This window comes from Rosa rugosa, chromosome 6 (assembly GCF_958449725.1).
Source record: "Rosa rugosa chromosome 6, drRosRugo1.1, whole genome shotgun sequence".
Classification (NCBI taxonomy): Eukaryota; Viridiplantae; Streptophyta; class Magnoliopsida; order Rosales; family Rosaceae; genus Rosa; species Rosa rugosa.
This window is the reverse complement of record NC_084825.1, coordinates 21,777,081-21,792,145: the sequence shown is the minus strand read 5'-3', so window position 1 is coordinate 21,792,145 and position 15,065 is coordinate 21,777,081. Positions and strand designations below refer to the sequence as shown.

The following is a 15,065-nucleotide window of genomic DNA, read 5'->3' as shown; positions in this document are numbered from 1 at the left end:
ATCAAAGAAGAAAACAAAGAAATAACGGAAGAGGAAGGCGGTTTTCATTGATGTATAGCAAGTGCAGTTTTTTATTGTTTGTCTTTTTCTTTTTTTTTCCCTAAAATTAATATAAGGGGTAATACTGGAAATAATAATCATAATTTATATTGCTGGGTGTAGTTAGATATTTGCTAGGTACATTTAGAAAGATCCAAATTTGTTTAGTGCGACTTCATAGAACTATAAAAGTTAACAAACTAAGATCACGACATCCATCAAGCCACGCTCGACAATTTTTTATTCTATTTTTATTTTTTGTATAAAGTACATTATATATTATACTTAACAAGTTAAAGCACAATTAATTGATAAGGACATTGTATAAAAAAAATTAATTTACTAGAGCAATAGTTCTATCGTTCTGGAGTATATTAATATGTCTGGAAAAGTGAATATCAAGGGAATTAAAGCATGTTTTTACTATTTGGATCAATCACACTAGTTCGGACTACAATACACTTGTTAATCCTGAATTATATATGTTACTCTCCAACTATTAATTAGTGAAATTTTATCCTTACATATTTATTTTGTTGTAGTGTGACATTGCGGTAACTGTCCTTGTTTTAGGCTCTATCGCAGTGTGACAACAGTGAGCGCAGTAACAATATGCACATAGTCCTGGTTAATTTTCTTTTTCATGATTAGAATGACGTGTTATTTTTCTGCTTCATAAAATTTAAAAACGAAAAAAACAAGTAAGATTAATTCCGTGCTGGAAAGTCTGACTGTACCATCCTGAGAATAGCAGAACAGCTTAAGGTACAAGTGCAAAAGCAAATGTTACAGAGCAGGAGAGTACTTATGACTCGGTCTCCCCCTATTCAATTATTTCCCAACTGTCAATTTATTCCTCCAGTCACCTATGTCGTGGAATCCCAAGAGTACAAAACATACTTCAGTTAAAACATGATAAACATATAACATAAACACATTAGATCGATCCTTCCCTAACTCAAGTTCTAAAATAGTTAACCACAGAATCATGAAAACAGTTCAACACTCGACCTTTCCCTAATTGGGGCTTTCTATTTGATTATAGCAAAACATGAATGTATAAAAATGTATAAACTATATAGGAGGCATCCTGTTTCGCATCTGCATCAAATAGGAATGATATATTGCTAATGTGTAGACCCTGCAGTGAAAAATTGCCTCATTTGAAACGGATTCGGATAACAGGGCAAACAAATCCAAACAACCCAAACAAACAAGATAGAAGAACGAAAAAAACTGAACATTGAGTATTAGAGTTTTAGGTGGCAAACAGAATGGTCTGTCTCAATTAGAAGAGAAACCTTTGTCAATGAGTGGGATCGGTGTTTGTTAGCGAACAGGAATGAAATAAGCAGATATTTGGTTGTTGTAGTAGTAGAAAATTGTCTTATAATAATAGTATTAACTATTAAGTATTAGTTTCCAAAGCTTATGGCACCAAAATACGTTTCTTTGACAATGTCGGATAAGCTAATAATATCGTATAAAGCCAAGTTTGTAGGCATCAAACTATACACTTTCAAGGAGGCAAGATAGTTGTGTGGTTCTATAATTGCCTTCTTCCCTTGTCCTCTGTCTTAACAACTAGCAGGGCATACGTTTACGTCATCCAACTGGATAGACCTAACTAGGTAGGAATACAAGTTTGGACTAACATTTGGGGTCTGCTAGAGATCATTCTTGTGGCCATAGAGAATCACTCATTCAGAAATACAAGGACTTGTACCTTTTCAGGCAAGCTTTCTGCAATTGGGTTAACTTGATCAATCAACTTAATGGTGTTGTTCGTGGAGTATATCAACCATAGAACTTCAGATTGATCTAACAATATTCTTGCAGCCTAAACTCTAGATGAGACAAGGATTTCATATGTTCAAAATACACACTAGCGGAGAAGATACATTTCCTGTTATAATTTCAGTAATCCTATTTTCAAAACTCGAAAATATGTTGAGGCAACCACTTATCAATGACCTGGATAGTGTACCTATAGATTACGGATGGTATCACTACTAAATGTTTTTTAAACTTCACATAAATGACCAACTTCAAAAGAAGGGATGGGACACCTTCTTCCAAATTAAAGGCGTCCCGACTAATGACAAGACAAAATTGGCACACAGTGTGTTATTTGATTATGGATATTGAAAACATAGCAGAAGCTTCTCAAACCTAGATTGTAATACTGCAACTACAAGAGAATGCTACTAGCATATAAATATTGAAGAAAACTGTGAAGTATGGACTGTAGTTTGTACATTATAAAGTGAAATTTATACATTGAAATTACTCAGTAGGTTTACAGAAATGAATAATTAAGTACAATGTTTTGCTTACACCTCAGAAGCAGGAAATAAATTAATCCTCAAATCCAAGTGAACTTAAGTGATGTGATGTTGATCATTCTAGCCACAATTTGCCTCAATCCAGGGAAACAATTGTCTGTTGATATGCCTCAAACTATCAAAATAATGTACTTCTGTGAGACAAAGCCCCGTAATCCTTTATGTGGCTCATAATCTCATCCAGCAATTTGTATGTGTTTACTTCTTTTATGTGATTTGTCTCCCTTTTGTGAATTCATGAACAACACCTTCAAGTTCAATTGAACTGCAGCCAGGAGTTTTCGTCATGTTTGTAGGAATCAAACTATACACTTTCAAGCTAATAATATCGTCCAAAGCCAAGTTTGTAGACATCAAACTATACACTTTCAAGGAGGCAAGCTAATTGTGTGGTTCTATAATTGCCTTCTTCTCTTTGTCCTCTGTCTTAACAACTAGCAGATATACGTTTACGTCATCCAACTAGATAAACCTAACTAGGAAGGAATACAAGTTTGGACTAAACATTTAAGGTTTGCTAGAGATCACTCTTGTCGACATATAGAATCAACTCATCCAAAAAATAGAAGGACTTCTACCTTTTCTGGCTAGCTTTCTGTAATTGGTCAACCCTGAAGCTTAATCAATCAACTTAATGGTATTTCTGGTAGAATATACCAACCATAGAACTCCAAATTGACTCTAGCAATATTCTTGCAGCCTCAACTCTAGATTATGAGACAAGAAGGTCTTCATATGTTCAAAGGATACAGAAAACTTTTATGAGATGTGTGTGTGTGTGGAAGGATTTGAATATATAGTTCATTACTAGAAGAGAAGATAATTTCCTGTTAAAATTTAGGATAATTTAAGTCATTCCTAGTTTCAAAACTTAAAATTAAGATGAGGCAACCACTTATTAATGATCTGGATAGTGATCCATAGATTCTGGGTGGTACCACTACTAAATGTTTTTGAAACTTCACACAACTGACCAATTTCAAAACAAGGGAACTAAATTGGAACACCCTCTTGCAAATTCAAGACTTCCAGACTAATGACAAGACAAAATTGGCATGACGTTTGTTATTTGATTATGTACATTAAATACAAAAGAGAAGCTTCTCAAACTTAGATTGTAATATGGCACAGTACTAGACTAACTAACTTAAATAAGGAGCTTTATTTTCAGAACTACAAGAGAAAGCTTCTACCATATAAATGTGGACTACTAACTATAGTTTGAACATTATGAGATTGATGTTATTGACCCATATGATTTGTGTTTGTTTCTTATTGATCTTTTAATTTAATTTTCTTTTATTTTTTCACCCCCTGCATGGTTCCCACGAAATTCAAGTGATATTATTATCTTGAACCACCACATGGCAGTGCCACGTGGTAATCCGAGACCACCTAATAATTCCCCTTCTTTCTGTGTTGCTTTATGGAAGTTGTACCGTAATTACATTTACTCCTAATGAAATGGTTTATGCAACTCACTAGTTAAAACCGAAAGTATAGTGAGTTTAAACGGTTGCCAAGTGTTGAAAATTAAAAATAAATTGAGGGTTTATGGAGACAATAACTACTAACTTTTGTGGCACTCCAAACATGAACTTTAATTTAGGAGATATATTTTTCATATCCAACTTTTGTGGCACACCATTTGTATCAATCTAAAGAAATACGTGGCCAACATCGTTGATCTTTTAATTTCCTCCAACATCTTAAATGAGTTGATTAAACATATTATGTGTAAAAATATTGTACATACAAACTTCTAAACGCAACAATTCACTTAGTGCATGTATTTATAGTTTGTTATCATGTGAGAGTTGACACATCTGCTTTCACACAAAATTCAAGCTAGAAAGGAAAACACAATCTGCGTACCTATTAAGAACTAATGCATTTTCATGAAATGGTAGAGGCTTATATATAGTGTGACTACACTAGTATCACCAGCTTATATACAGTGCTTAATTATCAGAGGATTCTCAGCTATCCTAGCCTGTTGGGGTTGGAGATAAAGAAGTTTTGAATCAAATTATCGAAGTAGACATGCATGTGTGTCCCTCAAACAATGTGTAAAATTTTGTTCATGGAAAACTGTGGAATGCAAACAATAATGCCAACTATACTCAGCTTTCCTTTTACTCTTATTTCCATCCAACCTTGCAAGTGTTTCCTTTATCATATTTGTACTAGAAAGAAGCCTATGAACTGTTTGGTTTAAAGACTATGATAAAGCCTATTTAATTATTCAATATATAGTACAAATATGATAAAGAAAACACTTGCAGGGTTGGATGGAATTAATCGTCAAGACATAGAAAGTTGGGAAATCTTTGCATTTCCATCTGCACTAGGCGGTACCGAGTGTAGCAGCTACAATGATCCCCTGGTGGAGTAACGAGGTTGGTTCACAATGATACTCAGTAGGTTCACAGAAATGAATAATTAAGTACAATGTTTTGCTTACCCCTCAGAAACTGCAATAAATCCTCAAATCCAAGTGAACTGCAGTGATCATTACATCATATCATTCCAGCTACAATTTGCCTCTATCTAGCGGAACAATTGTCTGTTGATATGCCTCCAACTATCAAAAGATATGCCTCCAACTATCAAAAGAATGTACTTCTGTGAGCCAAAACCCCATAATCATTTATGTGGCTCATGATCTCGTCTAGCAATTTGTATATGTGTTTACTTCTTTTATGTGATTTGTCACCCTTTCTGAATTCATGAACAACACCTTCAAGTTCAATTGAACTACAGCCAGGAGTTTTCGTCATGTTCTTTTCTTTCATTTCCCTTCTCAACTGCACTGCATTCCTCCATTTATTTGCAGAAGAATATATATTGGACATGAGTACGTATGCACCATCTCTCTCTGGCTCTATCTTCAATAGCTTCTTCATCACAGTTTCAGCAAGCTCTACTTTCCCATGTATCCTGCAAGCTCCCAATAGTGCCCCCCAGACAAAGGCATCAGGCTCAATTGGCATGTTATTAACAAACTCCTCTGCCTCATTTATTAACCCAGCACGACCTAAAAGGTCAACCATGCATCCGTAATGCTCTGTCTGAGGTCTAAGATTGTACACAGTTGACATATCCCTGAAATACTTCTGACCCTCTGCCACTAGTCCTCCATGACTACAAGCTGCAAGGACACCTACAAATGTAACCTCATCAGGTTGAATACCCATTCTAGGCATCTCAGAAAATATATCCAATGCCACCTCCACTTCCCCATGCATAGCTAATCCAACAATCATCGCAGTATACGAATACACATCTCTCCGTTTCATGCCTTGAAACACCCTGAATGCCCGGTCTATGCTTCCACACTTAGCATACATATCCACAAGCGCATTCCCTATATACCCATCAGCCTCAATCTGATTCCTATCAACATAAGCATGCACCCACTTCCCCAACTCGAGCACTCCAAGATTCGCGCACGAATTCAAAACACCAACTAAAGTAACATCATCCGGTTCAAGACCGATTCTTTGCATCTCCTGGAACACATCCAATGCCTCCTTATACTTCCCTTGATGCGCCAAGCCAGATATCATGGAATTCCAAGAAACTACATTTCTCACAGCCATCCCATCAAACACTCCACGTGCAAGCTCAGCATCGCCGCACTCCAAGTACATATTAACCAACGCATTGCCAATAAAAACATCTGGGTAAACCCCATTATCATCAATGTACCTACTTATCTTCCTACCCAAGCTCAAGTCTCCCAATTTAGAGCAAGCAGAGAGCACAATGACCAATGTCATCTCATCCGGCCTCATTTTCGCATCACACATCTCAAAGAAGGCCTCCACGCCTTCCCTGGCCAGCCCCATTTTAACATAGCCCTGAATAAGAGTAGTCCAAGATACCAAGTCCCTCTGAGGACTTTCGTCGAACACCTTCCGGACGTGATTTATAAACCCACAGACTGCATATAGCCTCATGATTGTGTTGTTGACGTACACATTGGACAAAACGAGTCCGGATTTGATTGCATAGGCGTGGATTTGCTGGCCTTCTCTCAGCGCACGGCACTGTGCACACGCTTTGAGCACAGAGGGGACAGTGTAGTGGTCAGGAAGGAGGCCATTGAGGAGCATATGCCGAAGTAGTTCAAGCACTTGAAGAAGGGACGTGGTTTTGTTTGTGGGATTGGAAGGGATGAGGCCTTGGATGATGGCATTGTAGAGGCCGAGGCAGAGGTCTGGCTTGTCCAAGTGGTTTAAGAAGGAGAGAATGTAGGTGAGGTTGTTGTTGTGATGAGGAGAAGAAATGAGTTTAGGGTAGATGAGGTGTTGGGTTGGGAGAGGAAGAGGAAGAGGAAGAGGCCTTGTTTTGATGAGAAATGTGTGGGTTTGTTTGAGATGAGTTATGCTTATTGATTTGCATGATCTGAGTCTGCTATAAGCATGCACCCATAACTCTTGGGAGTTCATGTCATTTGCTTTGGATAATTAGCCAAACATTGGATGGCCTATACATGGCAAGTTGATGACTTTTTGGTCTTAAGATGATTGTGTTTCTTTTTTATTTTATTTTTATGGAAATAATACAATGTAATAATTTAAAGATTACACACGAGGGTTATACTTTTTCTGTGCACGACAAACAGAGATATTATTTAAGTAATTTTGTTTCATTCTAATAAAAGCAATAATAGAAAGGCAAAATCCTAAAACCATAAAATAAAATAAAATAAAAAAATGCCATAAGCTCAGGAGCTGAATCTTTCCAAATCGTTTCATCAAAAACATAGATAATATCCAAAAATTAGTTCAGAACAAATTACTATGCTTTGAAAAGTATGACCTATGTAAATTAGAGCCAATTATGCAAAACGATTTTCTTATAAGACGAGAAATTAGACCCAATTAAGCTCAAATGTGTTAGCCAAGCAAACTTGTTAAGGTAGAGATTAAGTTTGAGTCCAAAGTCAATGGTTTGTCCTATGAGAATGATTGATATTGATAACTTGATCCTAAAGTCAGCGTTTTCTTGTAGGGCAAAGATTGATATTGATATTTTTGAATGAAACTTTTACATAGACTAAACTAACCTATAATAAACCTATTTACAATATAACCTCTCTAAATTGTACATTTATAATAGAATTGTTATATGTTGAGCCAAGAATCGAAGAATAAAGAACAGATTCGAAGAACAAAGAACATTTAAAATAAACCTTTTTTAATAACATATTGCAAAGAACAAGGGTTAACTTTTTTTTTTTTTTTGAGATTGAACAAAGGTTAAGTTTATTATAGGAACTCAATGTAACTTCATTTTTGGCTAATAACAAAGAACAAATTTAAAAAACGTCCCTTTTTTAGAATGTCTAATGAGCCAAGACTCAAAGAAAGTAATTCAAACTCATTTAGAGACAAATGGTTATCGCGTTTTCCTTGTGTATCCCCCATACTTGATTGCAAATAAAAAATTTGTATTTTTTCTATGGAAGTATGAAGTAGAAAACTAACTCATTGTCGGTGACATGTGAAATTTTGTGGAAGTTTCAAACAAAATTTTGACGTGAATTTTTAAATATATTTTTTGTGTGTAAATATTTCAGAAATTAAGAATTTCACGGAAATGAACGGAAAAATTCATAAAATTTCGGGAAACTCCTGATGAAAATGATATAGTAGGGCTCGGATGGGCTGGTTCAAGATGGGCCTAGCCAGGTTTTCGGGCTAAAATGCACACCCCTAAAAGCATTTTCTCCAGCAGGTCTGTTCCATACGCATCAACACATTTAGAGAATTGCACTCGCAACCTTATGTGGAAAGAAATGTCGTTACCTTTGATCTCTAGAAACATATAAAAAATTATACCTCTATCGTGATCGAACCCCTTGTTGTGAATTTTCACAACGGGGCTGAAAAGGAATTTTTTGAGGTATCAGAGACTTGGAAAGCTATGACCGAGTTCAATGATGACCAATGCCGCATTGCTTTCGTCAATGATGCGCTCAAAATAAGTGCTCAAAATTAACCCTGCATAGGGGTCATTTTAAGCCGGGGATTGGGGTACACTTTTTGTTAAAAACTTAAAAACGTTAAACAAATAAGTATTATTCACAAAGTATAAAACAAAAATAAAAAAAAAACTATAAGGATTTATGAAAATTACAAGATAAGAGCGGTTATAAGAGTTTGTATTATAATCTAACTATTTAACCTAAGTGATCGATCAAACGATAAATCAAGATCGATTTCGGAAACGAAGGAGATGAAAGGATGAATTAACAACCATTAACATGAAAACAAATAATCTAAACATAAATCATGGATTAAAACATGTAGATGAAAGTAATCAATCAAGAACAGAGATGAACGCATACAAAATCTTTATTACTTTTCTTACTTAAATTAACTAGATGAACATACTATAGTTAACCCTATCAAACATGCAGTGCTAGTCATAAAACACTACTCACTAACAAAATATATTTAATGCATAAATATCAATAAAAGTTTGATTGGTTTAAGCCAAACACACAAGCAACGTGCCTGACTGCGAAATCATGAGCTACTTGCACAGTGAATCTTATGCGAGAGACATCGATATGCTTGACCTGGATCAGATTTCGGAGAAATTTCATCTCATCCTAATCCTCAACAAAAATTTCCTCCACCCCTGCAAGCCACTTGAAGAGGCGTTCCTCCTTCGTATAGATCTTTACCGCTTCACCAAGTCTCTTCCAACACTTCTCCAACCTCGCATATTCGTAAGCATAAGCATAAATTCTGCGGAGTTGAGGGAGAGAGCCAATCTTCATCTTCCTAGCAGCTTCCTTGGTCTTCCTGAGTTGCTTGGCGCGACTTTTCCTGGCGCTTAGCCTCTTGGCATCGGTGGCCGGCCATGAGCTTTGCCAGCACAGTGGTCATGATGGTCTTGGGAATTAGGGTTTCAGGACGGTGTGAGTGAGGGAGGGAGGGAGAGAGAGAGAGCGCGAGCGTTTTTTTTTTTTTTCCGTTGCCGCCTTGATGGGAAATGGGGTTATTAGGGTCCCAAAAATTCACCTATATTAGAAAAAATAATTTTTTTTATTATTTTGAAGGATATTGTAGTATTTTTTATTCTCATTTGGGAACATTTCAATGAATCTAAGAAACAAGGTGAATGGGGAGGGGTGGCCTGGCTTGCTGGAGTAGTGGGGAGGATGGAGGTCTGGAGGGTCAGATAGCTCTTGCACGTCGTCAAGTTGGCGGTGATGGAGCTGCCGGTGGTGCGACGGCGTGGGAGGAGCAGGCGAGATGGATGCGTCGTGCTCTCTGCACTTCTCTTCATAGACTTGGGCTTGCCGGTACATGGGCCTGGGCTTTGGCTCTAGGCCCAGTTTATTATTTAGATTATTTCTCTGTTTTGTTCTATTATTTTGTACTCTTTGTTAAACGTGGCTTTATGCCAGAAATAGGTCCTTATCGAATATTGGTGGGGCGACGTGGGCTTTGTCCCGGATTGCACACTCAGTGTGCCTTGTCTGGCTTAGTGAGGCGACGAGCTATTTGCTTGATCAAATGGACGCAACCTCCTAGTGGCAGGATGAAATTAAGTGTCGCCGGATTTATTTCCGTGTGGCAACATAGTGGGAAAGCTGTGTTATTTGCAATGATGCTTCTTCGTTATAGAGTTATCTTTCCGGTATGTCACCGCTATCTCAAAGCAAATAGAGTAGCCATTCGTGCACTCTTTGCTAATTGGTGCTTGTCAGAGTACATAGATTTTGTAGAGAGTCTTGGTATTATTTCAGGATGTTCTCTTTATGCTTACTGTAATCTGGGGTTCAGGCTCTACGTCCCCCCCTTGTATTCTGCAATTTCATTAATCAAGGCTTGAGGGCAGCCGCACCAGCCCCATTTCAAAAAAAAAAAAAAAAAAACAAGGTGAAAACTCAATTCATGTCCTCTTCTTCTTCTTCTTGTTTTTTTTTTTTCTTCCAAGAATGACTCAATTCATGTCCTTAAATTTAGATTACTTTTCAAAATTTCTCCTGCTCAATTTCTTTCCTAGGGTTTGTGTGTTATAGGTCTCTAATTTGGTCTAGTACGGCGTTGTTAATGTACCGGCTAGGCTACTTCCCTCTTGCTTTTTTCATCCTATAAATTCGGACTATCTGAGACAGACCTTAGAGACTCTCTCTCTAGAGAAAACCCACTAGACTAGGTTAGTGTTGCCTTTAGGACATTCCTAATTTCCACCGTCGTGTACGGTTCTACCTTCACCACCCACCACTGTTTTCTCACCCATCACCACTCTACCCATAATTCAACCTTCATTGCCGTTTCAACCTTTTCGTCCCCAATCCAACTATTTCAAATCCATCACTCAAACAACCTCTTCGTCCACAATCAAACCCTTTTAACTAAAGAGAGATCAATTTTTCACGGTTCACTTCCACCGCCATCACCGTTTTCTCACCCATCACCACTCTATCCATAATTCCACTTTCATCACCGTTTCAACTCCATTACCCGTTCAACCTTATCCATTACCCATCAAACCCTTTTAACAATAGAGAGATCCAATTTTCCAATCCAGTTTCACCGCCATCACCAAACGCCCACCACTAATTCCACAAATTCGACTCACCCATCACCACTTCACCACGCTACACAAATTTAAGATTTCAGTTCTCTGAACCGGAGTTGGACACTCCCCGGATAGGACATTGCTTCACCCACAATTATTATTAGTGGTGACCGCAACCAGCCATAAGGCTTATTTCTTGGAATTGTTAGGGCCTTGGTGTTGTGCGGAAGCGTAACAAACAAGGTATTGATATGAATTCAACAGTAACAAACAAAGCAAAAACAACTAATAAACAAACCACAAAGAACACCAAGATTTATAGTGGTTCACTCAATCAGTGTGATTGAGCTACATCCACTTTCGGAGCCGGCAAGATATTCCACTATGATCAATTTGGAGAAACATACAATTAGAGTTTATGAACAACTCTCTCTACCCAAATCCCCAATACACCCAAACCTATTAACTCTCCTTTGATTCAAATAGAGAAGAAGAAGAATTCTTACTTCTCATATACAATACATAGCAACACCAACAACTAAGCTTAAGAAGCTTCAACTATGGAATTGCTAAGTCTCCAAAAGGAGAGGAAAGACAGAGTATTCAAGGATGGCTATCAATTATGTTTTCTCCCTTCTGCTTCTCTCTATTTCACGTTGCTCTCTGTGTCTTCCCTTCTGCTTCTTTCATCTAGCTGCAATGATTAATTATATGTCTATAATTAATCCTAGGATTCCCTTCCGTTCCAATGGCTGCCACTTATCAAGAAACATATTCATTCTACTTTTGTTTCTTTTTGACTTCTTTTTCTCACTCTCTACTTTTGGCTGCCATGTTCCATAATTCTCTTGTCTGCATATGTATAATTAATCCTAGCACATGCATCTAGTTCACATGCTTTCAACTCTTTCGGTTGCCCACTTCAAAAGCACATATACATGCCTATAATTATGCTATTAAGCAGCACATGCAGCTATCACACATGGGAGACAACATTTTGTCTACCTATCAAGTCAAGTCAATAACAACAATCTCCACCTTGGCTTCACTTGATAAATAATATCACAATTAGAATATCACATACCAATTTGCCGCTCCGACATCCCCGTAGGGAAGATCAAATGCTACGAACACCAATCAAGTTCAAGCAATGCTTGAACTTGCTCAATGGAACTGGTTTGGTCAACATATCAGCAGGGTTGTCTTCAGTTCCAACTTTCAGGAGCTCTATATCACCATCCTCCACCAGTTGACGAATCTTGTGAAATTTGACATTGATATGTTTAGTGCGAGCATGAGTAACCTGGTTCTCTGCCAAATAAATAGCACTCTGACTATCACAATAGAGATCCACATAATCTTGAATTATTCCCAAGTCCTCAAGCAAACCACGAAGCCAAACTGCTTCTTTTACACCCTCTGTTACCGCCATGTATTCAGCTTCTGTAGTCGACAGAGCAATAGTAGATTGCAAGTTCGACTTCCAACTCACCGCTCCACCAGCAAGAGTAAACACATAAGCTGTAGTAGATCGGCACTTATCCAAATCACCTGCGAAATCAAAGTCCACATATCCAACAACACACTGACTCATCTTATCCTGCTGAAACACAATTCCAACATCCACAGTACCAAGAATATACCGTAGAATCCATTTCACTGCTTGCCAATGGCTTTTACCTGGGTTATGCATATATCTGCTCACCACACTTAAAGCTTGTGAAATGTCAGGTCTAGTACACACCATACAGTACATCAAGCTACCAACAGCACTAGCATAAGGAACTTTAGCCATATATTGCATATCATCATCAGTGCTAGGAGACATAGAAGATTTAAGCTTGAAATGAGAGGCAAGAGGTGTACTTACAGGTTTAGATTTATCAACCATGCCAAACCGCTGTAGTACCTTCTTCAAATATTGTTTTTGTGACAAACAAACCTTGCCTTTGGATCTATCTCTTTCAATTTCCATGCCCAAAATCTTCTTAGCTTCTCCCAAGTCCTTCATTTCAAATTCACCACTCAACTGTGATTTTAATTTTTCAATTTCCACCTTGCTCTTAGATGCAATTAGCATATCATCAACATATAAGAGCAAATAAATGAAGGTCCCATCATGTAGCTTGCGAAAGTAAACACATGGATCATAGAGACTCCTAGTGTACTTCTGACCAAACATAAATTTATCAAACCGCTTGTACCACTATCTTGGGGATTGTTTCAAACCATACAATGATTTATGCAGTTTGCAAACCAATTTTTCCTTACCAGCAACTTTGAAACCATCTGGCTGAGTCATATAGATCTCTTCTTTCAATTCACCATGTAAAAATGCAGTTTTGACATCAAGTTGTGCTAACTCAAGATCAAACTGTGCAACCAAGGCTAATAGAATACGAATAGAAGAATGCTTCACAACAGGAGAAAATATCTCATTGTAGTCTATTCCTTCTTTTTGTGCATAGCCTTTAGCTACCAATCTAGCCTTGTACCGAGATCCTTCCTTTTTAGCAAATACCCATTTGCAGCCAATTGCTCTCTTCCCATGTGGTAACTGAACCAACTCCCAAGTCTTGTTCTTGTGAAGAGACTTCATCTCTTCATCCATTGCTTTTTCCCACTCTACACTATCTGCATGTATCACAGCTTCTTCATAGGTAGAAGGAATTTCTTCTTCAGTAATTGGAAGTGCATAAGTTACCATATCATTTAGCCAAGCCGGCTTTGGAGCATTCCTTTTTCCTTTTCTAAGTGCAATAGGTCCATGTTGCTGTGTAGACTCTTGAGCTTGAGCGTCTACTTCAATACTTGAATCTTCATTTGTTGAATCATCTGGCTCAACTGTGGGACTACCTGGATCAATTTGAGTTTCATCAACTTTTTCTTTAAACTCCACCTGCTTCAAACTCTCTATGATCATCTCCTGTTTTTGAGAATCAGTCTGTTCACTCTGATTAACCATAACAGCCTCATCGAATGTCACATCTCTGCTTACAATAACTTTCCTCACATCTGGACACCAAAGCCTAAATCCCTTCACACCATCATTAAATCCCAAGAAAATAGCCTTCTTGGCTCTCGGATCAAGCTTGCTTTCCCTGACATGAAAATAAGCAGGACAACCAAAAATATGTAACTAATGATAATCAGTAGCAGGTTTTCCAGACCATACCTCCATGGGCGTTTTACCCTCATTTGCAGCAGTAGGCAACCTGTTGATGAGATGGCCTGCATATGTAACTGCCTCAGCCCAAAACTCTTTGCCTAATCCAGCATTAGACAACATACATCGAACTTTCTCCAGTAAAGTACGATTCATGCGCTCTGCCACCCCATTCTGTTGCGGTGTCTCTCTAACTGTGAAGTGTCTCACAATGCCCTCATCTTGACATAACTTCAAGAATGGATCAGACTTGTATTCACCACCATTATCTGATCTGAGCCTCTTAATTTTTCGACCGGTCTGAGTCTTAATCATCTTCTTCCACTTCACAAATATATCTAAGACTTCATCTTTATGCTTCATGGTGTACACCCATACTCTTCTAGAGAAGTCATCAACAAAAGAGACATAGTAGTGTTTACCTCCCAAAGATGCAGTTTTGGTAGGTCCCCACACATCTGTGTGAACATAGTCTAGAGCACCTTTAGTCTGATGAACTGCAGTACCAAACTTCACTCTAGTCTGTTTTCCCAATACACAATGTTCACAAAATTCCAATTTGCAAGTCTTTGCACCCTTCAACAAACCTTGCTTCACTAATCCCTGCATTGCTTTCTCACCAGCATGTCCAAGACGCATATGCCATAATCTGGTAGTATCTGCATCATCTGTAGTCTCAAAAATTGCTGTTTCACTTGTCACTGTACTCCCTTGTAGAAAATACAAGTTTCTATCTCTAGTACCTCTCATCATCACAAGTGAACCTGACACAACTCTGGCAACTCCATTCTTCAATGTAACTGTGAGACCCTTTGATTCTAAAGTTCCCAAAGAGATAAGATTTTTCTTCAAGTTCGGAACATACCGAACATCTGTCAATTCTCTAACAACCCCATCATGCATTTTGAGACGAATTGTACCAATCCCTCTAGTTCTGCAAGGACTATCATCTCCCATCAAAACTA

The 15,065-nt window shown here is 37.8% G+C and overlaps 1 protein-coding gene across 1 annotated transcript; it reads right to left on the bottom strand.

Moving 5' to 3' along the window:
- Positions 1 to 4,681: 4,681 nt before the first annotated feature.
- On the bottom strand, positions 4,682 to 6,905 carry LOC133715346 (pentatricopeptide repeat-containing protein At1g08070, chloroplastic-like). Its single transcript, XM_062141817.1, has 2 exons — positions 4,849 to 6,905; positions 4,682 to 4,767 (listed from the first exon to the last, which is right to left on the bottom strand). The coding sequence occupies exon 1, from the start codon at positions 6,836 to 6,838 to the stop codon at positions 4,994 to 4,996; it is 1,845 nt and encodes a 614-aa protein (XP_061997801.1). The 5' UTR covers positions 6,839 to 6,905; the 3' UTR covers positions 4,682 to 4,767; positions 4,849 to 4,993.
- Between the last annotated feature and the right edge of the window lie 8,160 nt (positions 6,906 to 15,065).